Below are 20,227 nucleotides of genomic sequence, written 5' to 3'. Positions count from 1 at the left end.
AGGGTACCTCCATATTTGCACGTAACTGCTGAAAACTCCACCAAGCTCAAACTTGGCTTCAACCGAAATGTTCTATAAAACAGCAATCTCTATAGAGAGGCAATAAATTTACAAAAACAACGGGGGAGATTTCAGAGAGACATCACAGCATTACAGACTGATGACACTGGTTACGATTTCAGGACAAACCTTGCTACTACAAGACAGTTTCAGAGAAACAGTAAGGCTGTCCATTACCTAGGCTATAGGATTGATCCCTAAATACAAAGGTTACCTACCCTCAAACCCAGTGTCAGCCTGCAGAAGGCAGACAAAGGATAATTCCAACTTCCCTCACTATCCAGCAACAGAGATACTACTGCAGCTATTTGCATCCAAACCAGCATCAAACCTCTCAAGCAAAATCACAGGACACAGGGAACAAACAGACTTCAGAAATCTGGCAGTTTCTGCCGGAAATCCTACCCACCTGTCAAGTATCATTCATGCTTGCTCTGTACATATTTGCATTGTTTTGGCTGAAACTCTCTCCAGCTAGATACTAAAAACCTCATGATAGCAAAATAGAAGGACAAAAAGTAAACCAGTATCCAACGCCACCAAGATCACTGTCCTTTTACGTCATTCTACTTAAATGAGGGTTACAAACTCTTCATTTTGAATAATTTTCTTTCCTTCTTAGGGAAATGATAAAAACAATAAAACTGTTGACATCACAATGCCTCATTTTACAGTGTCATGGGATCCCTGATCTTTGCACCAGCATCATTAATACACATTTGCCACAGGTCAGAAGGCATTACCTGTATGTGACCAGCTTTCAGGACTTGAAAACAAATTTCTGGAACAGAGGAACAGTTGACATGACAGAGGTACAGGTCATTTGGATCAGATTTTTTTTTCTTTTTCTTTTTTTGAGGTATACTTTTAACAATGAAAGAATTCATGAAACGAAGTGACCTTACACAGCTTAAGTGTACACTTTCCCAAGCCCAAACCCACTGAAGACAGAGGGAAAGCCACCAGTCCGCTCTGATCAGCCCAGGGCACAAGAGCACAACCAGCTCTTACTTGCTGGCAGAACTGGATGGAAAAAGGAAATCTAGGTTGCTGAAATATAAAATGAAGCATTTTAATCAAGTGTGATGACATTCAGATTGAGTTTCCAAGAAATGCTGTACAGTTTTAAACAAGTGTGAGAGGTAAAAGTAGTTCTTGTCTTACACACTCAATATTTCACGTATAAAATCAGGGTGTATATGCCTCCTGTGTAAATAAACATGCAAGTGTTACACACACACACACAATCTGTAGTCTCTGTAGGTACTCTAACTCAGTTCAGTGGCCATTTAAATAACTAGCTACTGCTACAGTAATGACACAGTAAAACTAGAGTTCATTTAGAACCAATAAAAGAGAATGTGCTCACTTTAGCCCCTTTGCTCAGATATTTTTGAGTTCACACATGCTCTTATACTATCTCACATAATGGCAAATCTAGAATTTCATCATCACTTCAGCAAATTACTTATGCTGCAAAATGATGCAGCACTGATCACAGCTAATAATTTTGCTCTCAGTCATGATGACAAAGTTGGCCTTGCCATTTGCATCACTGGGACTAACGGGGGCAAGTCCGCATTGTCCTTGGCATCTGATCTTATAATCCTTTTCCACAGAACTACTTCTGTGCACGCAAGAGAAATGGAATGAAGAGAAAGATAAATAGAAAATAGCCCCTTACTTCCTCAGAAAGACAACTGCTTTCTGGCAAGTGAACTTGAAAGGGGTGTTTGCAAACTCTGTGCACACTCTGAACACCACTAGCAAGAAGTGGATCCGATGCAGCACTGTGCTCTTAGAGCTGTTGAATAGATAATATCTAAAGGTTTTTAAATTTCTATGTTACTACACGTTACCTCATAATCTACTAAAATGAAATGGTGAGCAAAATATAACTGAGCTAAAACCTACATCTTTTATTTCAAAGACAAAGTCTGGCACCTACATTATATTCCCATTTTTCTTGGAACAATTTAGCTACTGTAGAACACATACTGAGGTAGAACAAAGCACTGTTTTAGAGCCTTCACTACTGTAAAGGATTTATCTTTAGATGCTGGCAAAATCCAAACACACATTCCATCTTACTAAGCCTCTTTTCATCTTCACAGTTTGTTTCTGTTCTTTAAACCCAAGTAGAACATGCTCCCAACACTTATGTGTGCCTTCCCAGCACACGTCCTATAGGAGGAAGGCAACCAAGCTCACATATGTTTCTGCATAGTGGAAAGCAGGATCTAAGCCACGCAAGCTCCCATTAAAGCAGAACAGACTCAACTAAGGAAATCTATTAAAAAAGTCTTGGCAGCTGTGACCAGTGTGGATGAAGATTTGTAAGAGAGGCTACCCAGTGGCTGTTTTGCTGTTTTTAAACACTTCTCCCACTAGAGCTAAGAATGATCAAGAGACTCATCATCTCCACAAGTACTCCTACTGAAACGGCTAACGCTGAAAGTCAGATGCATTTCATGATTTTACTCCTGAGACATGCAGTTCTACCACTAGTATCAAAAGAGTTAAGAAAAGTAACAGTAATTTAAGGCCTTGTTATCTTCAGCACTACTTGTAAAGAGGAACTCGAACACAAAATAAACCACCTTATGTAATCCAGCAAGGGTGCTAAGGATGCACACAGGACCAATCCCTTACAGGCATGCAACCATTAGAAGAAAACGGTTCAACACAATTTCCCTCTTCTAGATCAATGTCTTACTGCATACGTATTTTCCTTCTTTTATTTGCTATGCACTCACTTGCTCTACAATTATTTAAGTTTCCTAAAAATCAGAGGACTGAAAACAGTCAAGCTAATGCTGAGGAGAGAGAAAACAATCCTCATCCTTACCTCACCTCCAAACCAGCACGGCATGCCCTAGCTTTTCTTATACTGTGAAACAGGATAATAAATAGGAACATGGGAGCAACATGAGTTTGAGCATGGCATTATTATTATTATCTTTAAACAAACAGCCTATATGTTTGCTTTTCATTAGCTCCCTACGGTGGCTAAACTATAAACGTAAAAGTTAGAGACATAAAGGGAAAAAATGAAGTAGCCAATAGCAAAGACTTCAAAACCACAATCACACGGTTTGTTTCACAGCTGCTTTACATAACAATAAAAGTGTACTATACCATGGGTTTTCTGGCAGTGCGTACACAGACAGCATCACACGGCAATAACAAGAGTAAGCACAACTGATCTCTTTGGAACAATTAAGCAATTTGAGAAGCACCACTATGTCCAAAAGCTAATGGGTCTAAAGAGACATAAAGGTCAGAAGTGTGAGTTTCTCTCTACTGACCAGCAATCTCACACACAACCCTCCAGAAGAGAGAATAATTGCCTAATCATATTTAATCCCTACCAGAGAATAACCCTATATAAAAACACACATTAAACAAAAAAAGAGGCCTTTACTCCAGAAGCCCAAAGCAAGGTGCATTCTTCCATCTAGCCACCTCAGCATAATAAAGGAAGAAAAAAAGATGCTTACTCTACTAGCATATAACCAGCTGAGAAAAATAAAATCACTAAATATACATAAAACTATAAGGTACTCAAGGAGTTCAGTAGAGTTTGACACTTCTAAAGAAAGAATGGGTAAATAAAACATAAGTTAAAATCCACAACTCTCCCAGTGACCTTGAACTCTATTAACATGAACACAGAGACACATAGAAACACTTGTTTCTGCACACAGCTCATTAACTAGCTTCAACAAGGACTGAAATTTAACCCTTGACCTAGCAGGCCATTAGGACGTGACACATTCTCTTCTAGGAAAGCCAATGTAGCTAAACATCACAGATTTACCAATATTTTAATACTCAGAAAATGAGATTCTCCCACTGGAAGTAAAACATTCGCTAAAGCAGTAAATAGATGACTTTCCAAAGATGGCATTTAGTGTGTACATGCAAGATTGACTGGTAAAAATAGTGACCAAAGTGGTGTACAACCGTGCACTTGGTAAATGCTTGCATAGGCTCACCTACTGCACATTTTGAATGTTTTCATAACCCCAAAGTGAAGTTTAGATGCATCCTCTTGACTAGAAACCTTTTAAGATAATAAAATACACTTTCCCAATGAGCAAAGAGTAGATGACAAATCTCAGTTCTTATGATATTCTTATTGAATGCAGACCTTGCATTCAAATTGCCAATTTGGATAACTTCAAGTAATTCAAAAACACTTTCTTCTTTCCCTTTCATCAAGCTTCATGTTATTCAAGATCTGAATGTTTATTTAAAAAAAATTACATATACATTCAGTAGTTCAGATGATCACTGCCACTTCATTTGTAACTAAATTAATAACACAAGAAATGTTTTGTCAATTCATTTTTTATTCCTCATAAACATTTTACTTCTGTCAACAAGAAAACCTTGCCTGCAGAGTTGGACAAAGGCAATGGCTTTCTGCTGAAGGATCAGAGCGATTATCAGAAGAGAGAATGGTCCAGAACCTGCTCAGCTCAGCAGGGCTGAGAGGCAGGAAGCCACCAACACAGCTTCATACAAGCCTGGGACAGTTTGCAGAATGAGTGGCAGCTCCATGGGCCAGAACAGGCACACAGCTCTCTTCTGTAGAGCTTTACGCCATTCCAGTGACCTGGTGCCAGTTAGATTGCAATGAAGAAACAGGAGACGAGTGCAAAGAGAGCTGGCAGTGGGTGCAAGGGACTGGCAGGGTAACTACTGGAAAGGGATCTGGCAAAATACAGTTTTTTCCCATTGCTCTCTGCTCCTAAGAGCCACATCTAGCCCCACCCCATAATTTCAGTCTATCTTGGTGTGTCACAGTTTAGCTGCCAACTCCAGCTTTGCTCTTTCCCCTCCCCAGCCCATTCATTCTCAATCAGTGAAAACTGCTGTAAATAGAATAGACTTCACTGGCTATAGACAATTCTCCTTCTCAGATCCAGGCCCAGTCAGCACTCCTTATCTCTCTTGAAGCCAAGCTGTGAACCACTAACAAATCCCATCCAGGTGCTCAGTCAGCCATGAGAGAAACCACAGCACATCCTCACTTATCCTCAGCCCTTCTCTCCACTTCTACAGCTATAACAGGATCACAACAGCTTACTTAATCCTCACTGCAAAGTGCTACCATGCAAAGGCTCCACTAACCCTATTCTTCAGACTTCCCTGGCAAAATCCAGTACTAGTTAAAGATGCCCTAAATTGCTACATCTATGATGTTCACTGTTGCAACAAAACACGTACCTGAGAAATCTCAATCCTAAATAATTTGTCTGAACTTTAGATCTTTTCATAAAGAAGATTCTGCTAGGAAAAGCAAACCAAAAGTCACTGTAAAGCAATGTACCAAGCACCATCTATGGGCTAGAAAATTTGCATTTGCTGTGGGGAAAAAAAAAAAAAAAAGCTATCTGCTATCTACAAGACATATCTGATACATTACAAAACCTCAAATGTAACAGTATTTATAGTCCTTAGGAGTTTAGTACACACACTGAATACTAAGTACTTTGTACTGGAATGTCTCAGCACATGTAATAGCTCTGCAATACAACTAATATTTCCCCACCAAACAGTTACAGTCTTTCTAGTTGCTGAGGTTGAAGGTGAAGTAGGAGCACACAGACAGCAAAGAGATTAGCTGTTGGACACTGTCATTTTTTCTGCTACTGTCAAGGAAATAAAAAAATAAAAACAAAATCAAAACAGCACTAATACATCTCAAAACACATTATCCTACTATAATGTAATAGCATCACAAAGAAACAGCTGTGATAACCTTGATGTGCATAAAACCGGAAAATAACCAAATCACGCATTCAAGGTAATACAATAGCTGCTGAATAAAGCAACTCGCTTATTTACCTCGATCAGATAAGAAGGAAAAAAAGTAACGTTACAACATAAGCAGAACTTAATTTTGGGGGGAAGAAAGAATATGGCGACATACACAAGCCCAAGGACTGGAGCTATTTTATTAAAGAACATTTAAATATAGCTAGAAATTTACATACAACTTTGCAAACACTGAACAAAAAAAAAAAAGTCCTCTGACCTCAAAACTTTACATTCTAAATTCAACAAGAGAAATGCACGAAGATTAACCCTTCACAAATGCAAGGGAAAGTGATAGAGTGACAGAAAACAATGGCTTGCTTTAAAAGGTGAAGTATAAAAAGAAGAGACAGGAATTTTTCCATAAAGGGCAGAAGTTAAACATTTCTTGCAGCTAAAAGTGGTATCAATCAGATCAAGGAAAAAGAAAATGTTAGTGGGCTGGAATGAAGGACAAAGGGGTTTGAGAAGGAGGAGGACAGAAGAACAGAAAATGAGTTTTTAGTAGGTACTCCACATAGAAAGTAAAAGGGTGGTGACCTAACTTAGTATTCTATTTCAGAGAGTGGTAAAAGCTTAGAGTAAGTGATTGTAGCCACGGCCTCCAGCCCACACCACCCTTGTACTCCCACAGCCACTGCACTAGGGATGTTTGAAAGTACGTCCCTGACTCTTTTCTTTAAGTCTGCCTACAAACCTGTTGGCCATGAATTTGCTCAGCACGGTTCTGAGCGAGGTGATGCTATCTGCCTCCACAACCTCCTGTGGCAATGGACTCCACAGCTTCACTGTCTGCAGCATAGAAGGCCTTTATCTGTTTTAAAATGACTTAAGAGTTTCAGTGAACATCCTGTTTTTAGCATTATGGGATTTTGTGAATAGCTCTTCTTGTCATGCCTCTCCGCCAATTGGTAGAAAAGCAAAGTGTGCTCCTCTGGGAGATGCAGAAGGCCTTTCCTACTCTGCTTGCTTGCTTACTTCTCTTCCCTTCAGCCCATCTCCCCACACTAATACTTCTGCCTTTATCTCCTTCTGTTCCTTTCTAGCTATCATTCCTGCAACTTTCCCCTCTCCCTCCTACTGGTTGTTTTCTCACATCTCACTCATGCTCTTAATCATGCATTTCTAAAGATACAGGTGGTCAATCCATGGCTCAAGAACTACACGCAGCTCATGTAGCAGGCAGAAGAGACCTGCAAAGATACAGCTGGGGACCTGTTTCAGGCATTGTATTCTCCCAGGTATAGCAGATTGTGCCTTCTTGATTTGCAGAGCATCATTAGCAGTATAAGATTGTATAAACATATTGACTTTATTGATATATGAATTTCGTACCTCCTGAGTAGGGCTGTAACAAAAGCAGCAGAGCAGAAACTATTGCTGTAATTTATATGCTTGCCTGCCTTTAAGAGTCACTCATTCTCAAGAAGAGGATGACCCACAGATGGCTCTCCCCACTCACTGAAGAGGAGGATGCCCCATCTCTTCTGCTCTGTATAGAAAGCATTAACAAAGCAGAATTAAATCACTGGAATACAAAAATTCTATAGTTCCATCTTTGTCACAACTTTTTCCTTCAGCATCCAGGGCAAAATTGCCTCAGCCAGCCTGATGCACTGCCTCTCGCATTCACCATTAAGGTCTTGCACAATCTCGCTGTCCATAGGAACACAACGTCCTTCTGCCTGGAGTGGTTTTACGACCTTTTCCATTCCTCACCTACAATTCATTTACTCGCTCAGTCTCACCAATGCCTACAATCTAATTAATCTCATAAGGAGACGAAGGGGATAGAACAAATTGGAAAAATGTAATGCTTTCTTTAGAACAGCAATTTCACTAGAGGCTTAAACCCTCTGTAACTAAAAGACTAGCAGATGAAGAGTAAGCCAAAGGCCTGACACTAGTTACATTCCTAGTCAGGGATTTCCTCGGTCATTTTTAAAACTATACACAGATTCTTGCCTGGCTTCCTAGATCACAAACGTGCTGCATGATTTGAAGCAGGAAGGAAAGCATAGACACAGATTTAATGCAATTGAGGACTCCATTCTGACTCATGGTATTTTGAGATTTTATTCTGCATAGCCATTTAAGCATCCTGTCTTTGCTCTCTTGCCCATAGTCCCCCAGGTGTAAGCAAGTAGAAATAGTTTCATCAAAAGCCAAAACACAATGAGATTCCCAAATTAAGAATTACCCCATCAAAACTAAAATTAGACAATCCTTATTGATAAACAATTTACAGGGAGGTTAAGGAGGGCACCAGCTATAAATGCTTGTATGCACTGCCTAATGCATCGCCTTTAAAAAGCTTACCAGGACACACAGGAAACAATGTGCAAATAGGGTATTACAGCCATCACTCTGATTGATCAGAAAGTTCTGATGACATGACCTTTTGTGGAATACTACACTGTTGATATAATTGCTTTAAAACTATGTTATTACTACTATGTGCATTTTAGCAATCTTTCAAAACCATCTGCAACAGTTAAGCACTGCTTTAATTAAATATACTGCTCTTTCTGTACCGTTTGTAGGCCACTTCTCAGAGCAGCCTGTATAAATTTGAAATAATAAGCAATACACCAAAACTTTCTGAAAGTTCTCCACTTGAAAATTCCAAATATATACCATATCCCTAACAGTGATAACTTAAATTTGCACCTTAAAATTTCAGTGGAGATGTTCAAACTAAAAGTGAAGCATTTTAGACAGCTGCACCAATGATGTATGAAAATCTCTACTGCCCTGGAGCTCTGCTGTTGTATCATAGTATTCTGTTGAAGCTCCATATTTGCGTCTTTTCATCAATTAATCTACTGTGAAAAGTCACCTACAGCTTCAGAACTTATTTGTAATGTTTGCAGGTCTTTTCACCCCTGTAAGCAGCTCTCTTTAAGATATTAGGCCCTAAAAAGAAAGAATAACAAATACCTGTCTCCTGGTCTCTCCTTAATAGATGCTGCAATTAGTTTCACTGGCAAAAATCTATGCTGAGATAAAGCAGAAAGAGCATTAAATATTGGCAGTCCACCTTCCATGGGAAGTACCTCTGCTCTAGCCAAAAGCATTTGCTCCTGCCTTTAGAACTGCCAGCACCAGCTCAAGATTCTCTAGCTTCCAGCAAGTCCAGCTGCTCCAGGGGAAAAGGTGAGAAATCCAGTTTTCTCAACAATCATTAACACCAATACAAAAAGTGCAAAATATTAACATGCTGATTTGGTTTATGCTCACTTTTGACTCTAAAAGTTGAAGCCCTTGGAGGAATCAAGGGCTTCGATTCTGTACTGATTCACAGAAATACAGAAGCAAAGAAACATAACCAGATTCTACACCATTAATCACACAGCCTCTTTAATCCAATTACTCTGTATTCTCTCTCAAACAAATGAGCTGCCAAAACTTGGACTGTGCCCAGTTCTTGAAACAGCTCAACTTAATCTTACCTGATCTATATTTTCAGTTGTGAAATCAGAGAGGAAATGGGGGAAGATGTACTGTTTGATTTTACATCTGCCATGAGTTATAATCTGTATGTCCCACTCTCCTTTTCTCCCCCACCTGCCGTCATAGGGTGTGCAGGTTAATAAAGAAAACAACACCGCACACTGTATGTTGCAGTTAAGCATACAGATCTGTAATATATTCTCCTGGTGATATCAATTAGCCCCTCACACACAGAAAATATGTATTAAATGCACTGCAGTAACCACTACACTTTCCACAAGTGCCTTGGAAGACCAATTGCATGCTGCTGAAATTTGCAAATTGGCAAGAGAAACAAGAAAACCCTTCTGAATTCCAAAGCGTACAGTGTTTATTTTGACAGTTTAGGTTTATTTATAGTACTTGACTATACATGTTCTCTAGTTCCTCTTGTAAAATAATGAAGTCGGTATTTAGACCTCCACTGTAAAGCCTCAGAGGGAAAAATAAGTATAAACTTATTTCACTCAAATAAATGTACAGATTGGCAAGATTCTACTATAATCACTAAATTACATCATTAATTTACCTTAGTACTTTAAGTACTTTCTTTTCTGGAGAAAGAACAGCCTTTTACTTCACATGTGGTATGCAAGTCTTCACAGATACGCAGCAATCTCTTAACCCATTCACATAAAATATACTTTTTCTGTTTGGCACATGAAACATTTGTAAAGAGAATCACAGAGCCACAGAATGACTTAGGTTGGAATCTCAAAGATCCTCTAGTGGGTTGCCACCCACCACATTAGGGTGTCCAGGGCCCCATCCAACTTGGCTTGAATATATCCAAGGATGGGGCATCCATAGCTTCTCTGGGCAGCCTATGTCCCCGTGCTTCTCTACCCTCTGAGTAAAGAATTTCTTCCTAACAGCTAACCTAAGTTTCCCATCTTTTAGTTTAAAGCCATTACCACTTGTCCCATCATGTAATAAGTTGCTCCCCTTCCTACTTATTAGTTCCCTTCAGGTACTGGAAGACAGCAAAGAGGTCCCCCCAGAGCCTTCTCTTCTCCAAGCTGAACAAGCCCAGCTCCCCCAGTCTTTCCTCATAGGCGAAATGCTCCAGCTCTCTTATCATCCTTATGACCCTCCTCTGGACTCACTTCAACAGCTCCATGGCGTTCTTGTGCTGGGGGCCCTCAGGCCTGGATACAGTGCTCCAGCTGAAGTCTTACGAGGCCAGAGTAGATGGGGATGGTCACCTCCCTCTCCGTATTGGCCACCCATCTTTAGATGCAGCACTGGTCTATCGCACGCAATTGCAGAAGAGCACAGGCAGAAGCTGCAGAAGTCTCACAATTGAGACTCCTCCTATTGAGGAGCTGCACAAGCTCCTCAATAGCCTCAACCCACTGGAATGACTCCCAGCAAGGCAAGTTGGCTCCACCTCAGTCCTAGAACCACCTCTTTGACAGCAGGGCCAAAGTCACCGGCCTGTCAGCTTGCATCTCAACTGCTCATCAGAACTGGAGCTCCCAATCACTAACAATCTGCCCTTGGTGGCATCCTCAAGTGCAGAACTGTCCACTATTGCTTCATCACTGCCCTAGGCCAGCCAGCTCTTTCTGTGGGGATAATTTTGTCTTCATATTAAAGAGCAAAGAGATTCAAGCCCTTTCAGCGTAAATACTTCACGTGCGTTTCCCATTTATGTCTATGAAGTACCATGCACATATCATGAATACTTCTTAAAACAAAACCAGACATATCACCCACTGCTATATACAAACATATTCAATAGAAAAACCAAGGCGTGCAGAGCTGGAATACAACTGAAATGAAACCAAATTAAAGACCGCATAACACAAAACATACAATTTGTCAGATAAAACATATACGCAGTGTAATAAATACAGTTGCACAGTGCCCTCCGAGGGCAGCAAAGCTGCAAGTCAAATAATAAAATTAAGTGGTAGACAAGAGAGTGTGCACAGAAGGGATTTCAGCCCCTTTTGTTCTGAGCCGTGGTAGGATTTCACAGCCGCTCTCAAGATTCATCGTCCCGATATTTGGCATGCAAGAGCACAGAACGCAGCTCATATGGGAATTGCTGAGCCGGGATGTGCCAAACAGAATCTGCTATGGAATCAGGGAGCTACCGCCACGGGAACCCAGCAGCCCTGACTGAAAATGAGTCTGATTTTTTTTAAATGGAGCCAGTAAAAAACAGAAACATCTTCAGAAATGTGAACTCCTGGAATATTAGCTAATCGATCCGCTGCAAAGAAGCTGCTGCCCTGCTGCTATTGTCTGAGCGCATCAGGCAGAGGACTTTCCCCGCAGGAGCTGCTACCTACAGACACTTGGAATCACCGTGTATAGAAGCAGTGTTATTTTTATGGTTTGTGAGAGCCCATACACAGCTGTGGAGGATCTCTAAATTAGTTAATACACCGTTTCAAAAGGAAGAGTTATTTCTCCAGGGACCGTGTGCCAAACAAAGGGGGGAGGGAATGGTGAACCACGGGTAGTTTGTATGACAACTGTATTTTTCAACTACACACTGCTCTAATTAGGAAGGTCCTCCCCATCTTAGGGCTGGGAAGTTCTCACAGAAAATACCCCCATTTCAAAAAAACAGGAGATGCGAATGAAAATAAGAAGTGCTAAAATCCCTTTTACAAGCTGAGAATTTTCATTAAATATTATCTGCACTTTTACTTATCTATCTCTGTTGTGGTTTTGTTTTTCAAGGAAGGAAAATCACCATTTGTGTCATTGTTGCTCTAAGAATGCGTGTGCATATTAAAAACAAAACTAACCTGTCTTACTCTAATTAATACTTTTAATTGCAAAACATAAGACCACAAAGTTCTTGCTTCCACATGCAGGAAGGTTTATTCCAAGCATGAAAATAATTTAGAAAACAAACAATGTTACAGTTTAACAGTGACAATCCATCCTCAGAGCACTGTAGAAACAAATGCAATCCAAACAAATGCTAGACTTCCACAGTGTGTAGATGAAATACATTAATTGGAAGAGGATACCACTGAGTTCAAAGCAGCCTTTATGCCACACATTTTCTGCAGACTTCTCTCTGGCCAAGCAACCTTAATTCCACGTCGCAAAGTCTTGAAAACTATGAATATTCCACCTATTATAGCACAGAGCGCTGCTCCCACCATCTATACTGAGACAGATATTTATTAAGTGCTGACAGTTAACTTTCACAAGACTCTTAGGGAGATCTGGTCCTTATTCTGTGAATTTACAGAAATGGGGCTGAAGGAGCCAGGAAACACAACTGTATTTTATTATTCTTTAAATAATGAATCTGTGATGGCATTTCACTCTGAAGCGATGGTAAGCCTTCCAGGCAAATGTCTCCTTCAGTAAAGATCTGAAAATTATTTTTGTTTAAATAACAGCTGGTCTTGCCTATATGGACTTAAATGAGCCATGTGGAGACAAACTTGTTTCAGTTTGGGTAAGAAAGATTAAAAAGCATTAATTCTAGTTAATATCCATTTTGGTCCCTCTACACAGATGGAAAAATACCATTAAATTACCGTGCTTACATACAGTCAATACCAGACACCCAATAAAGCACAAATTCAAAGCCCTGCTCGCAGCACAACCGACACACACAATTCAGCTGCAAGTTAGCCTGAAACAAAGGAGATTTACATTCATTTCTCCACTTTGCCACAGACTTCCTGCATGACCTTCGACGAGTCACTTAGTTTTTGAGAGCTGCATCTCCCTGTCTGTAAAATGGGGGAAAATGATTTGTTTCATAACCTTGCAGCCATTAGCAGATTTACTTTCAGGAGACGCTTAAATATGGAGGTCAAAGAGATGACTTTTATAAAGAGCATAAACAGTATTTAAACTTTAATTAACTTCTGTTAAAGCTTTGGAAACCTCATCACAGTGATAGAACCAAAGCTTTGGCATGGTGCTCACAAGTGTAACCTACACACAAAGAAAGTCTGCCTACGCAGCGAGATGGAAATGCATTCTGACATCCGCAGGCAGTTGTCAGCACAGCCTCCCATGACCCAATGCAAAGATATGCCATACTGCTATCCCCAAAGTATACATCAGGCCAGAAGTCCAGTGCCTCCAAATACCGGAACAACAATACCTATTGTTCTAAACCAACAGCTGCAACTTTCTGATATCATACAAAATAGGAGATGGAATCACCAGGTACCAGCTCAAAAGATTTAAAGCACCTTAGGACCAGACGGTTATTCTCCAATCCATCTAAACCACCAACCACTTTTGTATTTGATAGCCACCATTTAACTGTTCTAACTTAACACTAGTGTCACAAGTCAAATCGTTTTGCGGACAACAGAAAATTAAGGATCTCTATGATGCTGGCCTACTAAAAACATAATAAAAAAGAAGCAAGAAGTATCTCTATGATGCTGGCCTACTAAAAACATAATAAAAAAGAAGCAAGAAGTACTCAGCCAAGTGCTACACACATACACACACACACTACAGTAGGACACTGATGAGAACGGCACTGCCACCACCAGAATTCACAAAACTGTAAAGAGTATTAAATAAGTCTTTTAAGAAAATATTGTCAAGTTTGAAATCCATCTGTTAAAGCAAGCCAAGCCTTTACTGCATTCCCTCTATAAAAGGAACAGTACCAGGTTGCATAAAAACAAAATCACGCCGTGGGGTAGGGGACAGGAGGCACAAACCTCCTGTCCAGAGGTTATGAAGCAGCCAAAAGATGGATTAGCACCTGGTAAGCCTTTGGGGGACAGAGGCAAGCTATGGCAAACCAGAAGCAATGAAACTACTGAGGCGAGAGGAAGTTTTGGGATAAAGTTCCCCTCATTTTACCCACATATGTATGAAACCCACACAGCTGCTCAATCAGAGGGTGTTGAGTATGTTGGCATTTTGTTTCTATTTTTTTTTTTTAAGCAGTTGATCTGTGGCTTACACACATTTGGTCACTGCAAGCTACAAAACTAAAAATGAAACTCATTTGAATTTAGGCCATTTTGTTTGAAATATCAAATGGTTTTCATTATTTGTAATTGCATCTTATATGTGGTGTTTTATAAGAAGAAAAACAAAACAGTTCTTACTAAGAATCGTTTACAACCTAAAGCTTTTTCTTTCAGTTTGCAGAGTTGCTCTGGGACGCGTTAAATAATCTGAACTCCCATTACTGCAATAAGACTGCAAGAAGAACAGCACTTCGCAGCGAGGCCAAAAAGTAAAGCATTGCCAACCACAAGCTGCCATCAAACACAGGGCACTGTGCAAAAGAGGGGGAAAATGGAAACAAAGGGGAGAAAGGCCAAGTGCCCAGTAAAAAAAAATTTTTAAAAAAATCCAAATATTTCCAAAATAATATAGGATGCAGTTTCAGATCTCCTTTTTAAAATGTGACTTTTGAGACTCTGGGACCCCTAAAGTGAGACCCGAGAATATGTGCAGAGGCAAAGGCTGCAGAGGGGTGAGAGGCTTGAGGGCAAAGGGAAATCGAGGATGGGCAAAGCAATGAAGATGGAAATTGAAACTAAGTTCCAAAACTATGTATTTAATACCTTCCTCACAGCATGCCAGTAACACTCATAGGAAAAAAAGAAAAATAAAGGAAAGCAGTGACACTGCTAGCAGGCTTCCCCAGAGGAAGTTCTGGCAGCCTTAAACATCATGCAGCAACACAGTTCTCTCGCTTGATATCCTCACCCTCACCAACTATTTCTTTTTCCACAAAGCTGAGTTTTCTCCATGACTGTGATAGCTGAAACTCACCCCAGTGTTGTGGCAATCAGCACCTGCCTATTCCTTTCACCAAACAGCTGCTACAAAAGCAAACTCCCTCCCTTGTGCGTGAGCGCGCAATCCGAACCCTCGTTAGCCATAAGCAGAGCAGTGCTTCACTCTTGGCACTCTCTTTATTGAAGCAGGATGGCTTCCACCCCATGTTGAGCAATACCAAAACTTCTTTGGTCACACACAAGCCAGAACCTCTCCATTCATGTTTTCCTACTTACCAACACACTAAGAGACACAGCAACAATTACACCAGTTTCACATATTGTTTGCAAGAGTTGCCAGCTCTCACTGTCACTCATTTGCAGGTTGGAAAGAATGCAGAATACTTACATTACAGGTGAGAATTAATCATCACTAACTGCACTACGAACTAATTATTGCTATTAGAAATATTTATAAAGGATGAAACAACACAAACTTACTACACAGGCCTTGAAGTGCATTATGCTCAGTTGTCTATGTAATTAAAAAATTCACAGCCATTTCTATTTTAGCAGATAGTCTGCTAGCTCATCTTTACCTGCAAATGATGCCAATTCAAACAGGAACAAATTAAGGATCTAACATTATTTACACAAACCTTCAGGTGATGCCTGCAATCTGACACACTCGTACATTATCACAACTTTGGGATAGATTCAGACTGCAGTCCTGGCCCCTCAATCATCCAGATTGTTATATGCAGAATAAGCTAGGCTTGGTGCCTTTCTGAGACACGCTTCTGGGTTGTTGTTTTTTTTCCCCATTGGGAAAAAAAAAAAAAGAAAAAAAAAAAATCAGGATATGATGGGAGGAGGAGGAGGAAGCATGTGGACTTCATCTCGACATTGAGTCAGGATGCAGACGGGACAGACACTTCCAAACCAGCAGCTGGAGCTCTGGTAATACACAGGTAGTCATTAATGTCAACAAAACAATATTGACCTCTGAAATCTCTAGCTATGACATCAGTTATCTTCCAAGTAGTACAAACATCTTAGTATCAATCTTGACTTCTACTGTACTCACATGCCTCAACCTATTCCTTCTGTCACTAATTACGTGCCTTGGGACTGGTACTGAAAGAGTGGCTCTGGACCATTAGGTTAACCTGTGTGTCAGTGATGCCCTGCAGACCAACAATAGCAAAAAGCTTCAAAAAAACTATCCACGTGCATTTGTGGCTGACACCTCAGTACCAAAGGGACCAAATTAAACAGTTATTTATAAACAAAATTCTCCCTAACTGTTGCTATCAGCAACATTAAAAGACCTCAAACCTAGTTCAGGCACAGCAAGAAAATAGGAACAGAGTTGTGCTTTGGCAACAAACCAGACTGAAAGCAACTTTCCTCTTGAATGAACAAGCACAACTAAAGATGTTACACTACTACTGCCTCCTCCCCAAAAGCAAAGAGGCTTGGGCCACCAAGCAGTGAACTGAATCAACTTGCTAGATGCTTTAAACAAAAGGTACAAGTTCCTAAAACTTACTTAAAAACAAGCTGTTCCACAAAGGGCAACCAAACAGCCCTGCTTGTTATTTCATAGGCTAATGCGTGTGCTTCTGTAGGGCACCCACTGAGTGATGAATTCACACTTCCCTTCCACTGTAAGATACTGTTTAGAACAGAACTCTGAGCTAAAAAGCTCAGAGCATTTTGCTATTTTCTGCTTCCTTGGCAGGACTCTTATTTATGTAAGATTAGAGCAGCCAGGCATTAGATTTATAAAACCAAAAAAAAAAAAAAAACCCCAAACAAACAAACAAGAAGAGTTTCACACTCTTCTTTATAGGCTAGTTTCAGAAATAGACGCAAAGCAGTATGACAGATACAAATGCAATTGTTAGAAAACATCAACAAAACAATTCCCAAAACAAACAGTAAATACACATCAGCACACATATAATAATCTCTGGAGCTCCCCCCCACCTGGAAACTATTTAAAGTCGTCCAAGCATGCAAAAAGTACTGTCAGCCATTCAGCTGAGAAATCATTCCCCTGCCCTCCCTTGGACCTCTGAGGACAGCTACAAGAAACGCAAGCATGGTTCAGCCCCTCTCCATCCCCTGCCTTCCCCAGAGAAAAAAATCAACACCAACCTGCAGTTGGGAGGTGGATCTAAGGTGATGTCAGCCAATTCCTTCTGAATCCTGTGGCAATAAAAGCAAAAAAAGGAACAAAGGTAAGTCACTGTGTAGGACAGCAGTTAACACTTAAGCCTTACAGACATATAATGTCACCGTGAGTTTGCAACACTATGTAAAGCGGAGCCACCTTCAGTTATAGCCTCCCACCCATCTGAGCACACTAAGCAGCACAGACACCCTATTACAGAGGCAGAAAAGCAGACAGGCACTGCGAACTGAGCCCAGAGAGGTGCATCACTCTGCACTCCCACAACAATTCCAACCACAAGGGCAGTGGAAAAGATTGTTCTCTTTACTCTGCCAGCCAGCCTGTAAGTGAGGGGGAACCCTCTGCGAAGCAGTGCATCAAGTGCTAGGAAGAAACCACAGTCAAAAAGAAAATTTGTCTTGCTGGACTGAAAGAAGCAGTTATCACCAAATTGGATCCACTCTGCTACTCATCATCACCCTGAGAAAGAAACACCAGTCTCAAGAGAGTGAGCAACTGCAAAATTCCCGAGGACACTTAAAGGAAAGGGAATATCTATTTCCGAGGCTCCTGCACACTCCTGCAGCCTTTCCCTCCCCTAACAACCATACCACATCCCCACATCCCTCCCCCCAGAACTCCAGACGCTCCCTCCCTTCACCATGCTCAGACAACACCCAGTGCTCCCTGCCCGGACTATTCTGGGCTCAGCACCACACTGCTTTTGCCACAAAATACCCAACCAGCTATCATTCCCTTCCCTGGAGTCCCATTACTGTCACTCAAGCTTCCCCTCCGAATCTCCCCACCCTCTCTCCTCCTTTAAACTATGCCAGCGTCTCCTGCCTCTCTTCCACTTGTCATGCATGAGAACCACAACCTTTTCATACTTACAATCAGCAGGCTTGTAAAACTATCCTCTTTTTAAAATAGTTTAGGGCACGACATGTAAACACCACTTACTGCTATCTACAAGCTTGCCATGGAAACGTGCTGAGCGGAGATCTGGAAAAACCAAACTGCCTTAACCCCACAAAGCCACAGCGAACTTAGCTGTGATGACAGGACATTTGCATAAAACCCCAGCCACTTTTCACACCTGAAGACATAACCTCTCTGTACTGCTTGGCAAAGCTCTGCAGTGAGGTGGTTTATTATTCTTACTGGAGCACTCTCAGTTAGCTTGAAAACTTCCATTTGTCAGCTTAACTCTCTGGAGCAGAATGATGCCGGACTTGGGTGAAACAGAATAAATAGGAAAGAATAACAGCTCTTTTCTTTAAAAAAACAACAACAAAAAACCTGAATGGCTCCAAGAGTGTGTTCTGATGAAGAAAGCTGACTGTCATAGCATTTCTCTCACATATAGACATTACTTTGGAACAAAAATGATTTAATCCTCAAAAACTGCCCCCCAAAACACCATGTGCCATAAGCAAAGCCTATTTTAGAGCAGAACGTGCACAAGTGGACGTGCAAGTGGATTATTTATTTTAGTTCACATCGAGTCATAAACCAAAAATTCAATATAAGCGATGAATAGACAGAAAAGCAGCAATACATTCAGGGGGGAAGATTTGGAGCTACATTACACCACTTCCACTGATTATATACACCCTTCCAGTGCAGGTGGTTTAATAAAGCCCCAAATCTCCCTTTCATCAAGCAAACTCAAAATTCTTCACAAGCATTAATTAATCCTCAGAGCAGAAAAAAAAAAATCCATTATATATTCATTCCCAATCTACAGAGAGGAAGACTGATGTTGAAATTAAATGCTTTACCCAGGACCACAGAGCTGCCAGAAGCAGAGAAGGAATGAAGGTCCTACATACCAATCCCACATCCCTACTGCTGACGCAAACAAGGAAAAGGGAAGAGACTGGAGATAATTGGGGGTCAGCATGACAGCCAGGTGGAAGAAGAGACAGGAAAATACTTGGGATGGAATTGAGGCAGAAGCAGGATAAGAGCCCAGAGCACAGGAAATCTGGGCACATTCACTACACAGTGAAGCTGAAAAAGTGAGACAATGGCAGCTCAGCGTGGAAAGACTGAGCATAAGTGATAGAGATGAAGAATGGGAGCAACAAGAGAGCAGCAGAGGAACAGCAAAATCAAATGAGGAAGGAGAGAAGATGCAGCAAATCAGTGAGAAAACTGACTGCAGCCTCACCTCTTGGCACTGGTAGACAGCAGCTTAGAGTTTTTACTCATGCTGACTTTGCTTTCCTTCTTCTTAGGGGTGCTTGTCTCTTTCTCTGTCTGTTGGTTGGAGGATGAAGATGAAGAGGAGCTGGTGCTGGCCCTCGAATCGTCATCCGACATAGCGACCCCCCCACCACAACCCCAACCTGGAGAGGAGACACCATGGGGCGTGGGGAACAAACAGTGAACACATACACAGAGAAAGGCAGCTGATAATCTCACTCTGTGTTTAGGCTATACTCCCTTTAAAGGGTCCTTGTGTCTCCCTCTCCTCCTCAGGCCCTACAGTCAGGCAGGAGGAGCAGCAGCTGCTCCTGCACCATTAACGCTGAAGGAGAAAGGGACTTTCACAGCTTCTTCTCAGGAAGCAGTGAAAGAAGGGACTGGAACAAGGACAACCACAAGGCTCAGGGAAGCTCACAGCAATTCCTTCTAATCTCCCATGCAAGAGGAGCCATCAGTACCTACCACCAGCCAGTTTAGGGTGCAGGGGACAAAAATGGAGCAGCTTGGGCCTCTGTAGTAGCAGGGAGTTGGGAAGGGATGGGCTGTGGGTGACTATTGCCAGCACTGGGATGGAAGTGGGGCATCGGGTGAGATCCCAACGGAGGATCCATGAGCAAAACCTGTGCCCTCTGGATCAAAACCCATGCCTGCTGGATTGGGTGTTGGGAGCACTATGAGGCATAAAGGGACCAGAGAAACGGGGGGCTAGGGAATTAGAGGACATGGGGAGCCCACTGAGGCCCACTGCACTGCAAGACACACCGGCAAG

General features: G+C 41.3%; 1 protein-coding gene across 1 annotated transcript in view; it reads right to left on the bottom strand.

The window, feature by feature from the left end:
* Positions 1-19,619, bottom strand: part of UBE2E1 (ubiquitin conjugating enzyme E2 E1) — a 42,189-nt gene extending 22,570 nt beyond the window's left edge. Inside the window, exons 1-2 of the mRNA XM_010712862.3 lie at positions 19,421-19,619; positions 17,229-17,279 (exon numbers count right to left, since the gene is read on the bottom strand). Coding sequence (XP_010711164.1) covers positions 17,229-17,279; positions 19,421-19,572 — 203 coding nt within the window. The 5' untranslated portion in view covers positions 19,573-19,619. The remainder of the gene's footprint in view (positions 1-17,228; positions 17,280-19,420) is intronic.
* Between the last annotated feature and the right edge of the window lie 608 nt (positions 19,620-20,227).

Source organism: Meleagris gallopavo, chromosome 6 (genome assembly GCF_000146605.3).
Source record: "Meleagris gallopavo isolate NT-WF06-2002-E0010 breed Aviagen turkey brand Nicholas breeding stock chromosome 6, Turkey_5.1, whole genome shotgun sequence".
In the NCBI taxonomy this organism is placed as follows: Eukaryota; Metazoa; Chordata; class Aves; order Galliformes; family Phasianidae; genus Meleagris; species Meleagris gallopavo.
This window is presented reverse-complemented; position numbering and strand designations above follow the sequence as displayed.